The 25,176-nt window shown below is 36.7% G+C and overlaps 1 protein-coding gene across 1 annotated transcript in view; it reads right to left on the reverse strand.

Annotated features, from left to right (window-relative positions):
- COG5 (component of oligomeric golgi complex 5) overlaps positions 1–25,176 on the reverse strand; it is a 187,849-nt gene that overhangs the window by 51,772 nt on the left and 110,901 nt on the right. Inside the window, exons 8-10 of the mRNA XM_062582231.1 lie at positions 14,041–14,206; positions 12,840–12,952; positions 12,667–12,744 (exon numbers count right to left, since the gene is read on the reverse strand). Coding sequence (XP_062438215.1) covers positions 12,667–12,744; positions 12,840–12,952; positions 14,041–14,206 — 357 coding nt within the window. The remainder of the gene's footprint in view (positions 1–12,666; positions 12,745–12,839; positions 12,953–14,040; positions 14,207–25,176) is intronic.

The raw sequence follows: 25,176 nt of genomic DNA on the forward strand, positions 1-25,176 counted from the left end.
TCTATCCTGTCTTCTGGCTAGATACCTGCAAGATTGCCCAGGGTTTTGGTGGGAAGGCAAATCTCATTGTGGACAGAGCCATTTTCTTGGTTGCAATAGGTTACATTAGGATTAATATCTTACATCTATAAATGAACTAAGTTGACCAAATATCTATACTAACAATAAACAGCCAAAAGTGCTCAGAATTTAAAAGTGAAACACCCAAGAGTGATTACAAATATCAGCTATCCTAGAGAATTTAGGTTGGCATTTGGCTGTTTCCATCACGACTCATTCTGAAACATCAAAGTCTTCAAATCAAGACATAACCTTAACAGTTAAATATGAGCAAAAGACTCTATGTTGAAATTACTTTCAAAAAGGGATGCATTCTTTTGGCTTGCCTTTTGGCACTATCAACAACTTCACTATGAGAAAAACGAAAAAACTTAGCTCTTGTTAAAACACAAGCTTTTTCAAAGTGTCAGTTCAACTTTGGCCCCGCATCAAAAAAACAGTGAGACTAGCTATCAAAGACCAACTACTCCAAACTCAATCGTTATTTAAGATGACAGAGGAACAAAGAATGCACTCTATTCCCTTGTGCTGGCAATAACATACAAAGCAAGGAGGGTGTTTAGACAATGTTACACACTAACAGTGCGAAACTGCGCTCAACCTGAAGATCTGGTCACTGAAAGACTTTAAGTTCAAGCTCAAGTTTTCAGCCCCCAAAACTATCATCTTAAAGAACTGACGCCCCTCAGAGAAACAATAACTATCAGATTACACATAATTAGATAGAGTTCCCAGATTAGACAAGGATGAATCCTACCCTGACTTCTACAAATATCCAAAAAAGACAAATTGCTGGACTAGGTGTTAGGAATTAAGACAGCACATCCTTTATGCTGTTGGGCATCTGGGGGCGAGGAGGCTCCTACTGGGAAAATGTTTGAGAATTAACACAAAAAACTAAAATAAGCTGAGATGATGGAAGCTCATTTGTGACTGCTTGAAGATGCCAGACAGATTTAGAAACTTAAGTAACCTATTTTACATTTATGTTTACATTTTCTGTAAAATTGTAGTTGATTTTCATAAATGGGCAAAAAACACGATATTATTAGGCAGTGACTCAAAAGGTGCAATGCATAAAGAGGCTTTGGTTTTTGTAAATTTATTACTACAGCATAAATGTCAAATTACTCAGTTCTTCATTTCACAGTTTCATATTTAACACACAAAAATTACTACAAAACAAATAACCTTTCACATCGATTATACAGTAAATTAATTAGCTTTCATATTCTCTATTCCAACATGGAATAATGTTTGCTTATTCAGCACGGTAACTCAATTCAATTTCTACATAATGTAATGGGTGTGAAAAAATAAATACAGATCACTTTTAAACAACTTATTTTAATTACTGCTACTACCACCTACACCTCTGTCATAGTCTCAGCAGAAAATAAAATGATTAAATGGTCTTGAAAACAGAAAGTCCTTCCACATCTATATTTCTATCTCATTTGTTTTGACACAACAAATAACATTAACCTACATGTTATAACACTTAATTTTGATGTGCAAGTATGTAACACTTATATGTAAACATAAGCATATATTTTCACACAGGTAGTCATGTAAACATCAGTACAGCTGTGACTACTGTGCAGATTAAGTCTCTGCCCATTAACTTGTGTTTTCTTTCCTGGGCAAATGGCATTCATTAACTGCAGGAGAATTTTACAGTGAACAAAGCCTTCATGTCCCGGCTAGCCAACTATATCACGTACGAAGAGAAACAGAGGGGAAAAGTTACATAGAAAACTCAAACATTTCATACTGATTGACTACTCAGTCAAAAATGTTTAGGGAAAAAGTGATTAATGTCCTAGCTTCAGACTGGCTAAGAACACTATCTACAGCGTCATTACAGGTTGCTTCCGTAATGCAAGATATGATACTTCACTTTCTCCAATGTTAAGATGAAGTCACTCTGGAGGTGAAACATAGCTGCTGATTAATAGTACACAAAGTAAGAGTTTGTGGCAGGAACTAGAGAATAATGTTGCCTACGCAAACAGCAGGGCAATTTAAGCGGGTGGACTGTAGTTACCAAATTTGGAAGACAGCAAGCTATTAGCATTGGATACTCTTGCTGGTGTAAAGAGTGCCACATGCAACCATGAGCATTCAGAATACATTTATTTATTTTGCTTAAACTTGTAATTCCTTTTGCTTACATATTAACTCAATATACTATTTTCTTAAGTATTTTTAAGTGTCTCACTGCTTCTTAGCAGCTTGTAACTCAGCAACATTGTCTAGTCACTCAGAAGGGAAACTAATGAAAGTGGAAATGTTTCTTGAAACATAACAGACTACTATTCAGATTTCTGTATTTTGTCCAGCAATTATTTTAAATTGTACACTATTCTAATACAGATTATTTCTGTGGCTGTAAATTACAATGAAAATCATAATTTAACTGTTTAAATAATGTGCAATTCCACTTGATAATAATCAGTATTGCAAAATGACTCAAAAATGGGTAGCAAAAGAAAGAGTGTTTTTTTTCCAGCCTAGCAGGAAAATTAAAGGAATGTTCCTCCTCTTATACTGGACAACTTACCTCTTCCAGGGCTTATGAAAATGGGTGGGAGGAAGGTGAGAGAGGGAAGAGCAGTACTGCTTGTCCGAAATGCACACAGCAAACCTACTGGCTTTCTAATGGAAAGCTTATAAGCCTTCCTCTCTGCTTAGAGAGGACTCTGAAAGGCACTGCACTTTAGGGCTTTGATGAAAATGCCATATTTTGGGACTCAGAAAGATCCTTTTCCTGGGGAAAGCATCTCTTAAAAAAAAAAAAAAAAAAAAAAAAAAAAAAAGATATGGGGGCTCCTACTTTTTAGTACAGTTAGGAAAAAAAGGGTTTTAACAATACAGTATTTTGTCTAGACAAGGACCAGATTGAACATACGGGCAGAAAAGAGACCCATAGCAGCCTTCTAATGCCCTCTAATGCTATGGATTACAGAAGGAAGAGGGACTTGCATTGAGCGAGTCATACTTGCAGAAGTTGTGACCTAGTCAAAACTGCATTCTTGCCACCATTACTTCTGTAGAGGGTAAGCAATAGATTTAGTCCTCCTGCACACTTACAGCAAACATGCCTACTGGTACACAGGGTATGCGAACACTGGGTGCATCCACATTAGTGATTCAATGTGGATTGAAAGAAAAGAACAGATTCTTTTTGGTGCAAATCTGCCTTGTGTCTATACTTGGTGTCTTGCAGTACACACTCATGTGTGATAGTGGACTTTCACTATTCAATAAATGCACAGTCTCACCATTAGCTTAAAAAGAATAACTTTTGTAATTAAATAGCTGTTTGTAGCTGATGATATGCTATGTTTGTAGCATATCATCACAGGTTTTGTAACAGAATCCACAAAGATGTACTAATATTTTATCAATTCTTGTTTTGAGACTTCAAATTGGGAGCTTTTCATTTCTCTTTCTTATGAGAACTATATAAAACTGAAAAAGGTTAAATTATTTACATGGTCCCTCCACCAAAAAATAAAAATGCTTGCTTCAAAATCTAGTCACAGGCAGATTAACATCTTGTGATACAATCCCTTGTAGCAGGAGCAGCTGACAAGATGAGTAATGAACTGCATCCGATTATCTTTTCAGCCCGGTGGCAATCATTTTCCATCAGCTTCCTATTCCATAACCAACAACACTGGAAAACAGTCACCATTCTGCCAAATTACTTGTTCTCCATACCCACACACCATCAATGAATACGTTTAATAATGCAGAGGACACATAAGCCTTTGGAAGTTGAGAGGTCAGGCTACATTACTACTACCTGAGACAAAACTGTTTTAGTTGCATACTGCATAGTATGCCAAAATCCTTATATAATGTCAAGCTTCTCAGAAAGAAATTATTCCATTTTAGCATATAATATAACACTATTTTCTCTTTTCATGCAATATGTTCTCTCTTCAACAAAAGAATCTTAACTGTGATTGATGGTATCTAAAATTCAGGACAGGAAAGATTCAAGCTGACATATGCATATTTTTCTCACTATAGAATATAACTGAATCAAATCTATGAACATTAATTCCCATCAGCTGGAGAATTATTATGGCAAAACAGGATTTCCCCCCCCCCAATCAGATCCATTTAACTCAGCATCTTTTGAAATGACAGAACTATGTGTTCTCAGCTTTACTCTGATCTCACAGCAGAGAGAATCACCACAGAAATCATAATTTGCACTATTAAAAAATGATAGGGAGGTTAAGATCAGCTGTAGAACTGGCTATTTTTTCTTAAGAATTCACTATAAAATTGGTCCTATAACCACCAAACTTAAATAAAATAATAATCTATCAACTCATACTGAGAATTAATGATATTATCTCTGTTCTTCCTGTGCCCACGACAGATACGGATAGTCAGGCAATACTCTGAGCTGGTACTCAAATAAGTTCATAGCCTTTCTGTGGCTTTGGACAGTGCAAGACATGTAACTTAGGTCTATCTTTCTAGTGCCAATTCTTTGCTGTCAGAAATGATGAACTAAACAAGCGGCCAGCAATATAAATGAGAATAACCCTTAGCAGTTCGGACCCACTACACAGCTGGCCAGAATGAGCAAAACACAAATTTGCTTTTGAAAGAGACATGAACTATAAGCACTCAAGTCACTTCTGAAAATGGGGGTTAGCTATTTATGAAAGCATTTTTTCTTGGGAATCTTCTCACACATATGCGTAATCAAATGGAAAATCACAAAAAATCAGATTCCATACACTAAATTTTACCCTTTTTCATACTGTTTATATGTCAGGTACTCATTCACACAGACTATTCACATAAGGATTCTTTGTTCGTTAAATTAAACATGTAAATCATGCAAAATAAGCCTAGTATGCAAGATCACAAAAGTAGCAATGAATTTTCTCAACGGGAGGTCTCACTTTACTGTTTACATGAACTGGACAAAGATCATTAGTGTTAGCCATAATTCAGCAATGTTTACCCTTATTAGAAAAACAGATGCAGGCAGTTTGTTTGACTTCCACTGTATTTCCTATTTATGTGAAATTAAGAACGTGCTTAAGTGCTTTGCTGAAGCAGGGCCATAATCAGCAACTGGCAAGAAAAGCGTTCACTTTGTGTAATTATTTAGCTTCAATTATTAGCTACAAAATGCCTGTGGTCAAGACTGTGCACAGGCAGTAACTTCCCCACAGTGGGATTTTCTTTTTCCCCTCAAACAAAATGATTTCAAATGCTGTGATAATACCGAATAATGACCATGCCAGGAGAGATTTAGAAAGTGCTAGTTCATCCTGCTCTCTGCCCCAGCTCAAGAAACCAAAGCTGGACATAGCTTGGGGCAGTATAGGGGAACACAGACTACAGCACACATGCTATTTTAAGATAAGGCTCTCCTAAGTAAATTTTTCTACGGTAAACTTAAAAAAAAAAAATTAAAAAAGTCCTTCCCCAATAATATAAGCATAAATTACTGTGAAAACTTAGTGTTTTAATGTTTAAAGTTTAACTCTTTTGAGAGTCTAAGACGGAAGGGTCCAGATTTGGTCTTCATTTTGTAGAAGCCAAGTGAAAAACATCCTATTGGTCTTTCAAGCAGAGATTTAAGCCCCAATGTCAACAACCCTATCATAAAATCCGAGTTTCAAAAAGCCAGAGAGGTGTTAGAGCACACAGAGATCACAGATACAGTCATGTTCTACACACTATCTAGTGGTAAGGAAACAATTCAGATTCAGAAGACAGAGTATTTACTTATCAGTATGAAATGAACAGAAAAAAATAATTCATTTAATCTTTGGATATTAAAAATTCTTTTTTCCAGCAATCTTTATACCTTCAATGCGGTTTACTGTAGCATGTATGTAGATCTGAATACCTGAACTTTTAGTGGTGTGAAGTCACATTAGTACTCAGCTGCAAAGGTTCCAAATTTAATGTTGCCTGTTTACCAGATTACGAGATTATCTTTGATGGTAAGAACTATAGGCCGAGAGAATTTCGAGTGCTAAAACTCTACTCACACTTAATCACATGAAAATTTATTGATTGGCTTGATTTTAGAGTTCAAAAAGTGTAGCTCATTTTCTGTTATATAGCTACTGGTAAGCTAACAAACCACTGAAGAATACTAGGTTGGGCACCAGTGTCCTAAGAGCAAAGCTATGCAAAGATCTGTATCCACTGCTACTCTACAGTAATAATAGTGCTGCAGCCTGGAAAAATGATTTAACATTTCTTCAAACATAAAAATGGAACAGCTTACTTAATTTTAGAAAAATACACCAAGCTACTAATTAACTTTGCTATTATAGAAATGAAATCTCTTGAGCTCTGTTCTTAATATATCTATTTGATATCTGACATTAAATTCAAATTCAAGAAATGAGAATCAAAGTACCCACTTCATTCAGTATGAGACAAGAATTCATGAAGATGCTGAAAAGACACATATTTATTTTTATAAATGTCTTTATTTCCTCCACACTGCAATTTGAGAACTTAATGAGTGTAATAATTTCCCATCTGTGAATTATCATATGTGTGTATTTAACATAGCTATTTTAACATTCCAATGATAAATCTGACCCACTGATTCCAAGTTTGCTCCCACTTCATGACAATCACTTCCAACTTATTTTTCCCTGTAGAAACTTTGATACTTTGACTAGAATGTAAAAAAAAGTCTTTATTGTGAAGCCTCTTTGAAATGTAAAACAATATAGCAAACATTACCATGAAGCCAGTTGCTGCAGGCTCCTGAAATCAGGCTTTGCATACTAATACATACAGTGTTATCCATTTGTAATCAAAGGCTCCCCCATAAAGAAATGTGAGATTTGAGAATATTGCTCTGAAAACAGAAGACATTTACAGGACAGCCAAACTATTTTCTCCACCAATAAAGCAACAGTGCAAATGATTTAACAATTTTGTACAGCAAGATCTTATGGAACAGAAATGAGGAAATCTATTTGCACTATTTCTATAGCAACATAACTGCCAAATGTGAGACTGTGAACAAAAAGCCATCATACTCAGTACTGCAATTAATCTGTAAAGAAACACAAATTTAGTGTGTTTTGAATAAACCTATCCCATCTTCTAGAAATAGTATAGGTCAATTTTTTTAAAAGATCAGCCCATTTAAATTTCTAACACTGTCTACATTAAACGTTGCAGGTGAACACATCAATAAATGACACCATGATTTTTAAAATGACCTTGATTTTTATTTTACTGCAGGGCACAGATTTTCATTACACTGAGTCGATCAGTTTATACCCAGGAAGTAATGGTTCCAAACTTCTAGCAATAATGCAACATTTTTAAAAGGTCTCTTTACACAGCTGACAAAAGAAACAAAAACTGTTTCTGAAATACAGCCTTCTGAACTAGGAAATAAAATCAAGAACATGTATTTTCATTATTCTAATATTAGAATTCTTAAGTGATTCCTTAGAAAAACTAATTTGTAAGGAATGAAAATACTTAGGTCTTACAGAGTGTCCTATATCTTCAAAACTACTTAAAAATGTTAATTAATCCTCTCATAGTCCTGAAGGTAAGTATGTATCAACTGGAAGTAAATGAACTTAGTGTTTCCAAAAGCCAATAACCACCCAGGGACTTGACAATTTTTTTTCTATCTGGAGAAGTGATTTAGTATGTACAGCAGCAATCCACTAGCTACACACTCACCTTGACTTCCACTTACCTCATTTAAGGATGAAAGGGTAGTTTGTAACCTATGGCCACACAATCCCTAGCTGTTCTTGTAAGATCGACAAGAATGATGATCAAAGGTGGCACTTTTGTTAAATGCTTTTTCTTTTTTTTAATAGTAACCTAATTGAAAACCAACTGACTTAATAATTTTTCACCAACCTGCAATTTGCACAAATCCCAATAAATCAGAAGTGGAAAACAGCAAATGTCATTATAACCTATTGAGCCAAGCAACCCAAATACCATCCCTAATATTTATATCTGCACATTTCTGACAGAGAAATAAAATCTAAGCTCCAGGAAAAATGCAATGCCACTAGAACACCTTTCACACAGCACTCTGAGCCTCCCATTTGAATTAAAACGGAATTACCTTTCACAGGGCTGTCTACGGACACAATGATCTATCCAGTTGATGAGATCTTTTATTTAGAGAGGCCTCAAAAATCCTGCAACTGATTGCAATGTGACAATTTGTGGGTTTGAAATAATGAACATTTTAGGTATTTATAGGATCAAAGACCTGCACGTTCAGCTGTATTTAGATCTGCACAAAGCACCTGGTTAATGCTTAAATAAGAAACAGTAACCACAGTGGAAATTATGTACAAGTAATCCAATTCTGCTTCTACAAAAAATAGTGGAAAATAAATCACATACTTGTAATAATAGGAGGAAACCAGATTATTTTCTGAACTCATATAAGGCAGTAATTAGATTATTTTTCAATTTTTCCACTTGGGATTATTTTTAATTGGGTCAACTGTATGTGAATATGTGAAGCTAGATGTGAATAATTTCAAACCAGCAGCATTTTTAAGCAAGTTTGGATAGGGAAGGAGAAATAAGAAGGTGAAATCTAAGTATATTTTGGGAAATAAGCATCTATGTTTTCCACTTAGTTTATTTTATGTAATCGGTAGGGCATTCCCTTCTATATCTTTAACACTTCATATTATCAGTGTTGACAACTCAAGAAAACAGTCTGCTTCCTCACCAAACGTTCATCAGGAAAGAAAGCAGTAAGAGCCCGCCACGAAATACTCAGTAACACTCTCTACAACCCTGCTACCCAGAGACTTCTGTCAATGCCAGGTTTTGCAGAGTTTCTTAGCTGCTAACCAGTGTGGACACCAGGAGATCAACGGCGATCAAAGGTCTGCCTCGCGCAGAGTACTTCCCCTCGGACTCCCGGCCCTTCCGAGGACAGACTGGAGCTCATCGCCTCTACTGACCAACCGAAAAAAACTCCACAAAGTGTTTTGCTGCTTTTAAGGCTGTTTTTCATTTCACAAAACTGTTAACTGATGGCTATGTAGGAGTGAAGGACCCAAAATAGATGGAGATCAGAGATCATTTTCAACTCTTTCACAAGGGGCTTAGAGTGACTCTTATTTCTAATTAGGAAACTGGCTGTCAAAGAAAGATGTGTTCTAATATGCCTTATACTGAAGTCAGCTGTAGTTTAGATATTAAAATAGCTGATGCAGGATTAGTCACTACACATTGAAAGAGAGAAGAAATAAAGCAGAGTAAGCTCGAGTAACCTATCAGCTCTTAGAAGGGGAATTAAGCAACTGAAAGAAGCAAAATCAATAGCTGGTCTGCAAGTGAACAAAAATATCCATAATTTTTACCCTCAACATTTTGTAAAATTACCACTATCTTTTAAAATGTAAATGTTTAAAATGAACCCTGTACTTGTTTCATACAAAACCAGAAACTAGATCTAAAAATTCTGAATTCTGTTGGCCTTGCTCATGAGCTAAGATCTAGTCATCAAAGGAGTTCTGTGGCAGATAAAACCATAAAAATGTTCTTTCTGTCTTCGAATAAATGTATTTCTCATTTAAATATCTACATTTTTTCAGAATTAAATCTGTAATTTGAATATCTACAGAGTACTAATAAATCTATATTTCATTACTAACTTGAACTATAGCAGTCTTTAAAATGTATTATGAATGCACTACTTTTGAAAATGGATGTCAGTTCTTCTGTATTCATTTCATATCGAGGCAGAGGAAAGATAGTACAATCTAGATGTGTCAAGGGCAGCACAGGACTGGGACAAACAGCAGGGTGAATTCCAGCTCCAGAGTCTTCCAGGATACTCATGTATGCCTGGTTAACTCACTTAACTCTTGGCCACATCTAATGGTGGAAAAATGTGGAAGTGAATTCTGTTACTAGGAAGAGAACCCATGGTGTAGACAAGATGCAAGTATTGTTTTGTCCTGCTGCTGAACAACATTACTCAGAAATTTTACAGGCCCTATGCCTCAGTTTCTCCATCTATCAGCTAACATTTTTTTTTAAACAGGCAGATTTTGTGAATCCTTGTACTAATTAGCTAATGTTTGCAAAACTGCTTTTTTGATATACAGCACAATACAACACTACTAAATATTATTACAGTGAAAGGTAATCAGAAGGTGAGAAAGAACATGTTTGAGAACGTAACGTAAAATTTAAAAAAACTGCAGGCTGTGAGATCTGTGAAGGGAAAGACACAAAAAAAATCCTCCAATGGAAAAAAGAGGATGATTAAAAAAATTTTTAAAAGTAGCTTCCTTGCTATTAAAGGACTTATGCTTTAAAAAGGCTGGGTCCCCTCCTCTCTTATGCTTCCCAGGATGATACTTGCACCGCAATAATCAAAACAAGGAAGCAGATGGACAGGCAAAGTGGTACTGCAGCTGCTGCAGAAGATGACTATAATGATAATGTTGACATCAGTAACAGCAATTAGTGCACAGACTGTAGAGTGGATGATTCGTTCTCCTATCTTGTGGTGTAGGCATGCTGCCCTACGAATGAGTATAATGTTAATACCTTCAGTTTGTTTTGTTGGTTTGCTCAGTTTATTAATGAAATTGAACACAACTGTTTGGGGTACAATAAAGAAAACCCCACTCTTCTCCTTCTCCTGCACATATATTGATGAAAACATCTTTCAGTTTAGATTGGCATAATTAGTTAATGTTTGTAAAACTGTCCAGATGAAATTTTTATGAGTAAATGGCAAAATAACAATTTATTTTTTATATCTGTTTGCAACGTGCACAACAATTCACGCTCTCCCATACAGCCATCTGTACAAGCACTCTGGAACTCTAGCAGCATCTAGTACTCGGTTTTGCCTGAACAGCAGTTCTACTGTTTGGGGTGACTTTACCCATCTGCATGTTACCACCACATATTCTTCAGGGAACAACAACAGGCATAACTGTGAGAAGGGTGAAGCAAAACACCGTGCCATTTCACGTGAGAAGAAAGTAAAGCAGCAGAGCTGTCAGGAGCACTGTGTCATGTTAAGAGAGCTCTAGTAGAATTAAAGAGTCAAGGATGTTTCTTAGTTGCTTCACTGAGATGACAACTGTTCAGCTTGGTTTTATGTTATGTTAAAACACCTGTTGAAGAGTAAACTAACTGAAATGGTGAAAACTGCAGAGACACAAACAGATGGATTTTACTTGGGATAGGAAATTTGTCACTTAGATGGAATTCTGCAGTATGATGTCACTGAGAAGGAAGGTAATCCACAATATCATGGTAGATGCTCAGCATACTACAATACAAAAGCATTTTATTTTATTTTCTAATGAGCTTTTCCTTACTTTAAACTTAACTGTTTCGAGGTTTATTTTCTCTTTTCATTTATTCTTCAGAATGATAAATATTTCCTTTGGCTTCCCTCCATTATTACCCTTGACAGCTAGAAAAACTCCTAGTCCTCTTTCAAGTGCTGCTCTCCAAAAGGGCAGAGTTGAACTGATAAGCTCTGTTCAGGCTCAGGATGGGAGCCACTCATGAACACGAAAAGCTCATTTTTCTAAGCTCCCTTTCCATTCAAACTGCTTCCATCTCCACTGAGTTCTTCCTCTTATTTCTAGTTTTAACTTGCTTCTTAAAAATGCTGACCTACTGAAGGACTCCATTAAGGCAGCAACAGATTTTTTTTGCCAGATCAAACATTTTTTAAATGAAGAAAATATACTAAAAATTTACAAACTTTTTGAGTTTTTTTTTACAAAACAAAGGGAGAAGCCTGTCTCATGAGAAAGTTATGTTCCATGCAACAACTTTTGGAGCTGAGCTTAGCTCAATGATACACTTGTACCCTGTTTTTAACCTTCATTATTTGCTTTCATTGCTGAGAAGACCACATTTGCATATGAACACTTTCCCCAATGTATTTCAAAAATTAAATCTATGCAAATTAAAAATCTAGCCATATACTTGGAAAGGGAGATGTCTGCACAAAAACATCTTTTGTTTTTGTTTCTTCTCATCTATTAAGGTAGATGAGATAGGTCCAGTAATACTCTTCCTAACACTGAAGGAGACTATTAATCAAATTATTCCAAATAAGAATAGAAAACAATAAAAATGAATGGAAAAGAATAGGTATTCAGATCTGGGACATTATAGGAAAAGAATAGCCATAATTATTTTTCACGGAAAGAACTGCCAAGAAGTAGAGAAACAGATGGCTGAAAGCACTAGATATCGCATGGAGACATATTCTCTTATATAAACTAGCACACCTTAGTAATTACTCAAATCACACAGCATTTTATGGAATGACACTAATAATCAGTAATAAAAACTGACAGTAGTGCCCTGTCAGTCCCCTTTAAAGAAAGCAGAAGAAATTATTAAAAGAATATGTTTATACCCTACAGATATAACCCACAGACCATAAACATACCTTTCAATGTTAAGTCTGAGTTTCACCACTTTCTCATTACTTTAATTACAAAATTTTTTTGAATTCTAAAATTGCAAATGAAAGTATTCCTTCATTACATTTTCCTTAATAGAACTGCTAAAACATATTCAGCTAAATAAAAACTTTACCTTAACTATCTCCTCAATGAAACAGACATGTGAAACAGGATCTCTTTTCTTGGTCAATACTTGCTGCAAATGTTGCACCTGTAAGAGAGGTAATCAAGAGGAATAGTGATATTTGCTAGTATCTTAAATGCAAAGTTGCTCAACTAGACAAACGGGAATTAGCTTCTGAGTACCTGTCCACAAGCAGCACAGATCTGATCCATGAGTTTCTCCATGTTTGTCCAGAGAGCAGCTCGGAAAGCTGCTGTGTTCCCAGGTGTTGGCATAGCAGCTCGACCAGGGCCACCTAAAAAAGTATTTAAAAATATAGAACACCAAACTTCAGTTTTCAGGCGTGAGAATTAAAATATCATTAGAAATGTACATATCTATGCACACACTGACATAAAAACTTTTCTAAAAAAATCAGAGTAGCCTAAGATAGCTTGGAAAAAAAGTTTGCGATTGGCCTCAGGTGTCTCAGCTAGGAAATCAACTTAACTCTGAAGTCCAGTGAGGATATGTTAAAGTCCATCACTACTAGCTGCTTTACTGATTCACAGTCCCACAGAAACACCAAGAGAACGAACACTCTTGTAGCATGGAATAGCAACGTGAAGTGGAAGAGACAGCAACGGTGAAAAATACAGATATTAGCAGCTCAACATTTGTATGCTTATGTGAACTGCAAATATGTGATATTCTAACTGAAGGGTATGCAACATTTAAACCATTACTTTCCTTGAGAGGGGCTGTATTCTTTATTACGCTAGTGATACTCTTTTCAGATTCCAAACTTGCTACAATGGTTACAGAGGTTTTAAAAGCTTGTGCTGCCAAAGTTAAAATTTGCCCCCCACTCAGTATTGGTATGTGAACTATTATGCGGGAACTAAACATTTAATGATGCAATGTAACCTCATGTTGCAAATACTGCTTTAAGACAATTCCACCCAACAAAAGCATGTTAATGTAGTGTCAGATTTGCTCCATTGCTTAAAAATAATCTCTGCCCGTGATCCTCCCACCAACAGAAAGAAGACAGAATTTGATTCATCTTTCTATGACAAACTCCTAAGAAAATGCTACAAATCTGTACCATAAATGAGGATAATTTTCTGGGCAGTGAAGGAAAGAGAGGGAAGGGGGAAAAAAGGAAAAGACTCTTAAGTACAATAAAAACAGTCAGATCCAATTCTGTTTTTGCATTAGGTGATTTCTGAGACTTTCCTATTCCCATCCTCTAGCGGTTAAAGTAAGTAGGGAAAAGTTCCTGTAACAGCCTTGGATGAGATAGTGTTTTCTATTTGGCAACCTACTGTAATTTTGCCAAAAAAAAAGAAAAAAGAAAAAAAATAAAAAAAGGTATCATTCTCTGTAACACAAGCATCATACCTCTTGCAACAGTTTGAGATGGTTGGGTCAATACTTTGATATCCAAAGCATTCTTTATGTTCTCCTCCAGGACTGTGCAGTATCCATCCACCACATTAGCAATGGTATCCTTCAATGTTCCAAGGTTATGGAAAACCTGAAGAGCAGTTCCTACTTGAGTAGGATTCTAGAGAGAGAAGATCGTCAAAAATGGTATGATAATCTACAGATTTGTTTATCCACGAGGCATCATTTTACTGGGCAAGTTCATCGTTAAGTTCCGTCTGCTGATTCATTTCATTTAACATTAAATAACTGGTAACAGAAGGAAAAGGTGTGTGTGTGGGGGGGGGGGGGGGGGACTTCCTTCATTGCTTAGCAATGAGTTCTTCCTGGGGTGCCGTCCTCTGAATAAGAAAAGGGGGGGAGGAGGAGAAAATAATAAATTGGAAGCACTTCTGGCAACAGCTTTCCTGGGGTGGGTTACCAGTGACTGATCCAGTAATTCCTAGGTTAGTTACAGTACAGCTATACCCAGCTATGGTGTAGGTAGTAATATTGTTTTAACACACGCTATCTGTTACAGTGCTGTCATTTAAGTGCCAAACAGCTGATTAAATGTGATACCAGCTTAAAAAGAAAAAACCCAACAACTTACCATGGGCAAGCAGAGGCAAACAGGGCAAGCCCCTACTACTGAGTCTGCAGAATTTAAGCTTATTTATCTACATTTCCATTTCTAGTGCTGACAATAACTTCACCTTCTTCCTCATCACAGAATTAATGGTGCAAAAAATAACTTCCAAAGCTTGCAAAAAAACTGCTCACCTGCCTCTGTATTGTTCAGAGCTCTTCCAAAAACAAGAAAGTGAAAACTATCCAAAAAGTCATTTTTTTCATGTCAGTTGTTTAAAAGACCTTTGGTTTATATCAGAATAAATCTGATGATTCCACTGAGCAACACTAAACGCTGGCATTGGAGCTATTCAGCAAAAGAAAAGCCTCAAATTACTGCCTTTAGACACTGAATACTGCTTTTATATTTAGCATTCACAGGCAGTTACTGGAAGGGATGATCAGTTGATCATAAACACATTAGAAACGCAGTCCTTTGTCATTTTTCTTACTGACTTCTACTAGCAGTAAAGAACATGATCTGGCAGAAATTGCAGCACCCAAACCAGACGGAAATAACTGAGATCACAGGTGCATCCCACCGGAAACCCCATCATGAATTTTCTCTAGCACTGAGGCCTTTGCGCTCTTCGTGCTTGTGGTTGCAGCAGCAGTGGTCACCAGCATTAAAAGGGTCTTCTGCAAGACCAGTGCAACTCTGCTTCATCTTCCCCGATCAGTTTTCTTCAGACAGACACAAGTGTATCTCAAAGAAAGACGGTGCGCTCCTCTGCCTCTCAGCTCCGGGAACTTGCACTTATACCACACCAGTAAAGCTGTCACACGGCTGCTGTACCGCTTGCTGGTATGTCCACCTAGTCCAACATGCTTTCTGATCCCCTAATGAATAGTGCACACATTTCAAACCTAACTTTTCAGGGGTGACATCACTTAACTATGCACTCATGCCACACTTTCCAGGATTTCTGTATAACCATAAAGATCAGAATCACAGTTGAAGCAAGAAAGCTAGATCCCTTCTCATTCCCCAATTCCAACGAGGAATTTCCAGGTTTAGTGAAGAGAGATGGAATATCTTGCTGTGCACACCTTATGCTTGCTAAAACAGTTTCCTTTTCTAAACAGTGTGGGTGTTAATGAGCATTCCCAGCACAGTATTATGGGTCTGGAACTTGTAGGTTTAGTTTTTTGACAGCTGGGTATGTTGTAAAATTTCTAAGCATCTTGTGAGTGTGCTTGTGGAGGTAAGAAAACAAGCCAGAAAGACTGGAAGATTAATGGGATGTGAGAAAATGAAAAATAATATAACACAAGAAGAGAATTACAGAATGAACATGAGCAAGAACATATAAAGGGGAAGAGGACAAGGAATACAGTGAAAAAACTAGAAGGAAGAGAAAGAATGAAACTGAAAGGAAGGGATGCAAAGACAGAAAAGAATCACCAATTACCAATCTCCTGTTGAAATTGTTCTAATTTTTACAGAATACTTGGTCAGACTCTAGTAAGTGTTCATACATTCGCTAACACAAGAACAGAACAGCATCAGAAGGTGAACTGGGCACTATTCAGCCTTGAGAAACCTGTGGTTGAACAGTTAGAAACGGTCCTGACAAACAGGCACTATAGACCCCAACCCTTTTGGACAGAACATGAACATCAGGGTTCCCACATCATAGGTTAGTATTAATTTAACTCTGCAGCTACTGGTCAAGAAAGAAATGAAAGCTTGCTCCAACTGCTCAAGAGCTATGTTTCAAAAGAGCTTTTTTTCTGGCTACACTTGCTAAACAATTCATTCCAAAGTCAGGAAAAGTCAGTGAATAGCCAAAGTACATTCTTAAGGAAATGTGTTATTCACTGAAAAACTTTTCCAAACCCATTGAAGTTACAGTCGGAGTGGAACAAAGATCATGCAGAAGCTCTACTCCTTTATTGCTTTAAATCGTGGACATGGACACTGACAGAGGCCCACATACTCGCCTCTCATAACAGGAATCAGATATACATTAAAATGCTGACAATTTATGATAAAATATCATGTTTGTCATATATAGCATTTTTCCCCCCTTAAAAACAGCCTGTGTTTTATTTACCCCAGACAGGCTATATAAAGTACGTTGTTGGTTTGTCACTAATCCTAGGAGAATCACATTTTTTATGCACAGCTAGTTTCTAGGTTTAGACATAATATGAAAAAAAAAGGAGCATCTCTTGGGAACAATTGCATTATGTGGAAACAAAATGTTGGAAAGCAAGAAGAAAACAAACAATTGTAGTAGCAGGCTTGCATACACATCTCAATATTACACTGTTTAGCATTAATACATACTGAACAACAGTTTGAAAACAAGTACTGCAGATTTTATTTAGAATAATTTGCCCCTAACATTTCTCTTCTTTTTGAGAAAGCTTAAAGCTGATCTCCATTTGGAAACATGTCTGGGATTCATAAGATTGCCATAATCTTTATCAAAAGCATGTAGTGCAGGCATTCAAAGTAAAAAAAAAAACTGTCTACAGAAGTGACTTCATGACCTACACTGAAAAATGGAATTACAGTGTAATCTCAGAGAATAATATTCAGAATTGCCATTCAAAAAGAACAATGGAGAAAAATAGTATAATTATTTTTGCGAAGCAATTTGATGAGTTTATTAACAAAATTTCATAATCAAGATGTCTGTCACCAGAAGTAATTACACTTAGTAATTTTTAAGTGTTCTCCTTAGAAGCTCTCTCCATAAGATTTTATGTTCTTTTTTGATTTAAATTTCTTATTTTGTGAATGAAGGCTCAGAAGTATTATTGCACCAAACATAAATCAGGCTCTTTTTACTGTGCTACAGTATATGGGTAGTTAAAGCAATAACCAGAAATAATTCCTGTTTTAACAGGAAAATGTTCTATCAGAAAATAATCTTTTACACAATAGATTAGCATCTTGAAAATATTTACACATATGCTGTAAACTTTAAGTTACAGTGATTGAGAGAGCAGGGTACAAAGGGAAAGAGTACAGCATTTAGTACTACACTAGCAGTACAGTACAATAGAATGTGTTTAAACACAAGCAGACACAAACAAAATAAACCACAAACCCACAAACTACAACTACAGTGATCTTCAGATGATAAATACTACAAAATAATGAAACACAGCACTAAGGAGAGACGGAGTTATGCCCAGAAATAATACTCTTCTACATTCAAACCACAGCTCCATCTGGCATGTCAGTATATGCTATATCACAGAGACACTGAAATTAAATTCAGCAGATTTAAGAACTTAGGACGACTTCATGAATCATCAGATCAACACACAATTAGAAAAATTGCTTAAAAGCAAGTTCTACCATGAAAGCAACTGGCGTAGATTTTAAAAAATATCAGAGCTCTGTAGTGTCCACTAGAGATTACACGAAGTAGCATGATTATCAGAAGGGTGCTATTAGCCACCACCTGAAAACAGGTATCTAGGAATGTTTGTTTTTGTTTTACCAAAACATAAAGGTACTCATTCCCCGGTGACTGTGAAGAAACGGTGCCTTTTTACGACAAGCATTTGCTCATTTTCTGTATTACTCAAAGCTGCTCATTTTAGTAACATCATTTTTGATTCATTTTATTCCATCTCATTTGTGAGATGAATGAAAAGAAAAAGTAACCTAGAATCACCATGGGGCCATAAGTATGAACGGGGTTTTTTTTTAGCATTATATCATATGTTTGTTTTCAACAGTAGGGGACTCGACTTAATAACCCAGAAGATCTTGTCAAGTCCAGGATTATAGTTACAGTCTTTCTGCAGAGTAGAAGCTCATTTGGTCACTTCCTTTCCCAAAGAGATAGTAACCCCGTAAAGGCAAGATAAGAAAAATGTCCTTTTAGACTTACACTCACAATCAATTAATACATCCCAAACTTCTAATCTGTAAATATCTTCTAGGATGGAAACAAGCTATTTTCTTCTGTCAGCTGCCAACACAGCAACGGACTATTTTAGAACTTCCAACGCTGCAGTCTTTCGTTCTATGATTGCCACTGCTGCTATCGGAACAAACTGCTAAAAGTGTGGCTAATTAAAGATCAATATTATTTTTCACTGCTAAAAACACAGCTTATATGAGCAAGCCTGCTCCTCACAGAGGAACGTGGTGATGACAGGGAGCTAATTTGGGGACAGGAAGACTCCTAGTATGATGCTGAACCAAAAATAAGCAGCCTGGATGACAGGCAGAACTAGCTGGTTCAGGGGCTACAAACGTGGCTTCCAAACCCACGCTGCACAATCCCAGGGCCACGGGGCCCTTTCCTCTCCAGCCGGTGCTGCCCTAGGAAACTCCGCATCGGGTTTCATCATGCGGCACAAATCTGTCCACATGACCCAAAGCCGCAGGGTTTGTTCCTTCGTGGACCACAACTTTTCTTCTCAATCAAGATGTGTTAAGCTCCCAAAATTAATGATGGTCTGTGATGATTAAAACAACTACTTTCACGAAAAAGTAGTATTAGAAAACTAATTCATTTCTAATTGTCTCAGAGTTACACTTAGCAAGTGCCAGAACATCTCTCTACGGAAACTTTTGGGAAGACAGTAGGGAAATGTCACATCTGGGGAAGTCAAACTTGGGCTAGTCCCTCACCCAGAAACCATGTTACAAAGCTACTAATGTACACAAGAACATTTCCGCTTTGCTTATTAAAATCAGAACAGTAACTCTGATGGAAAATCTGTATTATTTTGCAGAGAACAGACGACTGTTCAGGAATGATTGTGACAGAAACACAACCGAAAGTTTTCATTACATATGTGCACATATGCACATATAAAAACAAACAGTTGTGATTTCAAAGTGCCGCCCCATCCTTCCTTTGTGGCAAAACAGTCACCCCTTCCCATACACACACAAAAAGCGTAACGCAATGCAAGAGAACTTACCCAGTGTACTCAGCTGAAACCAGAACCATAATTACTAATAAATCCATGTAGTCCATGTATCCTTTCAACAGAGTCCTTTGACAATGTGACAAGCAAGAACTGCCACATATAATGTTTTGCACAAAGACACAATATTCCATAGCACTCAAGAAAATAACTGGCATTAACATACAATAAACCTGCACCAGGACACAAAATGAAAGAACCAAACTTGGAAGTTAACAAGTTTGCAGCTGCGAATAAACAGGGGCTTTGTACTTATTTTAAGAATAAGTGCTCACAACAACAGTTTCCAGAATAACACTTCTGAGTATCTTTTACTGGCATTTAATATTAAATAATTTCATTTGCTAATAAATTTATTACATGGGGAACCATTTCAATTACTTTTCTGCATTTATTTCACACAGCTAGTTTTGTTTGTATAATGTAGCATTTGTAATTTCCAACACAATATGCCTTTGCACAATCAGTGTAACAACCCTCAAAAGCCCCCTTAACAGCTTTTACAATGGTTTTAAATAGGAAAAATATTTTGCAGACACACGCACATATATTCTGTTAGCAGATGTTCAACCTTCTTTGTGAGACTGACCCCCCCCCGCCAAATCTTGTAACATTTGCTCTTTCACAGTTCTTACCATTACTACACATTACCTTCTTCAAGTCATTTTTCCATAAAAAGACACAACACAAAAGTGTTACTGCCCTTAACAACAAATACTACTACTTCAAGTCAAAGTGAGCGAGTAAGGGTTTGCAAGCACTTTCAGCTACCGATTAAAAGTAGTTCTTAGTCCTCTGTCCTTTAGGGACAAAGCTACTGCTGGCTTGGGATACAGTACAAAGACAGACAAACCAAAACCAAGTTACACTTTCAAAAACTTTGAGAAGAAAATCCTGTAAAAAACAAAATATAGAAAAAAATTGTAATACTATGTCAATATTTGGCATCACTTTCAGAGAGCTTGGTACATAGCTCAGTACTTATGGATAAACAAAACTGAATTGCAGAGTAGTTGACCATCAGTTATAAATTAAGCAACTATTTCATTTTTCGTGTGTTTTATTCCCCCAAGATGTTTTCAAATGTGTCTTCATTCCTAAGTTGTAATGTACTCCCTAAGATATTACACAAAATCTGGCTCGTTAGGAAGACTGTGAAAAAGGCAACCCTTTGGAAATAAAGTGGGTGCTTTTGCTGCATGTAAAGTAGGATTCATCTGACAAAAACAGGTATCTATAGGTAGGCATTTACATCCAAGCAAGTCATTCCACACTCACTTCATATTCTGTGGAGAGACAGTCAATATAATCAGCACACATTGGAATGTGGTATTTCTTACCCTAAAGTAGGTATCGATATGTACCTGGTCAGATAAACTTTACACTAAGTTTCACTGAGTGTAAGAGAAGCCTAAGCAACTTCTTTAGATTTAGAAACCTGTAAACAATATCTGCATCTTGAAAATTCTAGCATGATGTAAACTTCACAAACCATGAGAACTCCAATTCACATAGGAAAAGAGTTTTCTAGTGTTTGACTTTTTACTGAGCATGAAATTTGAGGATGAAATCTGAAGCACAAAAATTTGAGTACATTGAGTCAGCAAATTTTTTTTTTGCAAGAGAAAACTTGCCATTAAGCTTAAAATTTCTTTAGTGCACTCAGAAAATATATAATTCAAAAATAATGCATATTTGCTGAAGGCAATTAGGCTCAACCTAAAAAAAATTTTTAATGGATATTTTTTAAAAATTCATTTAATTTCAAAGCGATCCCTGTAGGCTTCAGACTGGTTAGCACTATATCCATGGTACTGGCATACACATGGAAATTACTTAAGGAGAGGACGAAAATTGATTCCAGAAAAAGCTGCAATTCAATTTAAAGAGCCCAAATACATAGACAGTAAAGAAAACTCAACCACCTCAATCATAACCACAGCAAAATGACCTTCAGAAAAAACTAATCATTTTCTAAATTTTGTTGGAATTCTTACTTTGCAGTATCACTTTGGTTTTTTAATTGCAGAAAAAAATTAACAAAAATCTAAAAGTAGAAATTAAATGCCAGTGAAATTCAGCTGCAGTCAAAAAGAGTATTTTGCTTCCAAGAGTTCAGGCCTGAAGAAATTAATTGGTATATCACAATTCCTAAAAACGCTACTTAGGGAAGCACATCTCTAAGATCATTATCACCCCATATGTCTTTTAATGTCTGTTTTTAAAATCTGAGCAATACATGAAAAGGTCAATTTGATAATGTAAAGCAGAAGAATACAGTCTCTTTTCTAATGATGATCTTGTTCTTCCAGTTTTGACCTTTGCAGAGTTGGGAGGAAGTGAGAGGTTAAGATATTACATTTTTCTGTAAAAGGCAATACTGACATATGTTGATTAGACTCTAGAAAAGCACACTTTAAGCCTTCAGTTGCAAGAATCTCCAAGCTAAATATTTAAATAAGGTTATACAACTTGGTAAACGCACTTTCACTTTCAAGATGAACATTGTAAATCTCATCATGTTCTCATACTGGGTTAGACTTAGAATAACAAGAAGTAAAAACCAAGAAGCACCATACTACAAAGGTTGAAGAGGAAAAAAATCCCCAAAAGAAACAGCCGTAATAAAATACTAGAAAGCAAAGAAACAAGATTTTCCAGCACAGCTAAATAGCTTGCCAAAACACTTATTCTCTGTAATAGTGTAATCAAAGCAACAGATGGCTAAGAGCTAATGGAACAGAAAGGCATCAGGAACTGTTGTAAAGAATTATCTCATGAAACATCAAGCAATATTCCAAAGTTTACCAAGCCTTAGGCTATCACCAACATGACAGCAATTTCAAAGAAAGAATCTGGCACCTCCGAGGACAGATCAGCTAGATCAACTAGCATATAAAAATTACAAATTTTATCTCGCAGTACTGTATTTGAGTTTAGAAAGAGTATAAATTCAGAGCAGAAATCATAAAGCATGACAAAAACTAACAGGCAATAAGGAAATGGGGGCATCTGAGGCAAATTAGACTTCCTCAAGTGCTTCTCCCACCCCTTGCACAACTTGAAGCCTGCTTCAGTAACGCATCCGCTGGCCAGTTAATTTGGATATGAGGCGTCTCTACTGAAAAAAACAACTATCTCTTTCTGACGAAGTGGGTAGAAGGCAAGGTTGTAGCACTTCTCTTGTCCTTCTGTGACCTGGACTTGCACCTGCAGATGGAAGTCCCATTACTGACCCAGAGGTATGAGGACAGAAAAACTCATCAGTAATTCTCATCTCTGGACAGCAGCTTGTGACCAGATGTTTTCCCCCACCTCAGAATAGCATTACTCATGGGCTCACTCTTTGTCAATCGGTTGAATAAAGCTATTAGAAAGCGAAAAAAAAAAAAGCTTTAACTGTTAAGAAAGAATTAAAAGCAAAGATTAGGAATTAGCTACTGGAGGGCTATAGTTTGGTTTTTTTCTCTGTTTACAGAAAACAGAGAAAAGTTACAGAAAAGTTGAATTTCAGACAAAACATCCTTTAAATGGCATGTTCTGAATGATTCAAACACCTACCGGAAGCCACCTGGGTTTTCTTGTACTCCTCCTAACCTTCACAATAAGATAGTAATTACCTATCTGACAACATCCAAAGGAGTTGATTTCTGGAGTATCTGTTACAACAGCTCTGAAGTGCCCTCAAATATTTAAAGGGAATGAACTTTAAAAAGTGATTTTCTTTTCAATTATTTTTCAGCTATTATTTTCATATTTAACGACAGACAGACCTCTATTGATGCCAGATTCGCTAATGGATGATTATTTTAAAACAATTTTTCCCAATACAATGCTCAAATTCCTTGATATTATCCATCTACGGGAAACTTCAGGTCTGCAGATTGTTTAGTTCAACCTTCTGCTAATAAACACACAGGGTCAACCAGAGCAGGCTGCTCAGGGCTTCACAAGGCAGGGAAAGGCCGGTTCAAATGAGCTGGAAGACAACATGCTCCAATCCCTTTTTCTAGTTCCAGGAAAATGAAATATGGGACTCTTACTGTCATTTTCATTGAGCCTTGCTGAGGCCAACTTGAAAGACAGTGAGCAAGTGTGTGCATACTCATGTAACATGGCCTTCCTCCATGCTGGCAGTTCTACCCCAACAGTGCTATCAATCTTCCAAGCCCTCTTGTAAATTTAGCCACTGGGAGAAGCAGGACGAGAAAGACTTCCTTCTGTTGCAGACACTAGATTTAAAGAAATGTATTTTATATTTCCTCAGTCTCTATCAAAATAAATGGATAATCTTTATAAAAACAAATGAGTGAAGCTGCATAACTCAAAACTTTACTATAAAGAGAAAAATATGAAATCACCCAAAGAAATACCATGCCCAGCTTGGCCCGCAGCTAGCACACGTCTTCTGGATCCAGTTCTGCTACTGAAAAGAGCCAATCCCCACCGTTCACTTCCATTATTTGCCAGTAATGAGTTTAGAAATCTTCACGTAAATTGGAACTTGCTGGGGATGACACATGTTCTGGGCTCCCCAGCACAAGAGAGACATGGAGTTACTGGAGAGAGTCCAGCATAGGGCTACAAAGATGATCAGAGGACTGGAGCATCTGCCCTACGAGGAATGGCTGTGAGAGCTGGGCCTGTTTAGCCTGGGGAAGAGAAGACTGAGGGGGGATCTGATCAATGTGTGTAAGTACCTGAAGGGAGGGTGTCAAGGGGACGGGGACAAACTCTTTTCAGTTGTCCCATGCAACAGGACAAGAGGCAATGGGCAGAAATTGAAGCACAGGAAGTTCTGCCTGAACGTGAGGGGGAATTTCTTCCCTGTGAGAGTGACGGAGCACTGGCACAGGTTGCCCAGAGAGGTTGTGGAGTCTCCTTCTCTGGAGATCTTCAAGGCCTGCCTGGATGCAACCCTGTCTACATGCTCTAGGTGACCTTGCTGAGCAGGGAAGTTGGACTAGATGATCTCCAGAGGTCCCTTCCAACCTTTCTGATTCTATGACTCTATGTAGTAGGAAACAAGGGAGATAAAGGAGCAAAATGATAAACGGTTAAGTGTGTAACTTCTCCCAGGCAGAAAACATTATTCATTATGTAGGAACTGCAATATCTCGATGCAGGATTTCTACTTTCTAATGCAACATAGTTCAGGCTTTTATATGCTTCAAGATAACTCAAAACTTTAAATCTTCTGTTATCATAAGAACACTTCTAAAAGTGCAATTATGCAGAATTTCCTGTGCCATTGAATAGCAGATCAAGAACATGACAAAATATCTATTTTTCAAAAAGATTAAGACAAAAGATTTGATTTTTAACCTGAGAAAAAGGCAAAATGAATTACATTATCTTTAATTTACTTGAGTATCATGGCTTGTTGATCAGATTTTTCACTCTGCTCTATGCAGATGTGGCTTATTAATGCTTTATATGTTTTCTTGGATCACCTAATTGCATTATTTCAGAACCTGTTAACAATCAACAGTCAACAGTACAAACCACAAATAGAATTACAGGCTGGGAAAGGCATTTAACAGTAATATACTATCTTATCTGGAGAGAAACAAC

Source organism: Rhea pennata, chromosome 1 (assembly GCF_028389875.1).
Source record: "Rhea pennata isolate bPtePen1 chromosome 1, bPtePen1.pri, whole genome shotgun sequence".
NCBI lineage: Eukaryota > Metazoa > Chordata > Aves > Rheiformes > Rheidae > Rhea > Rhea pennata.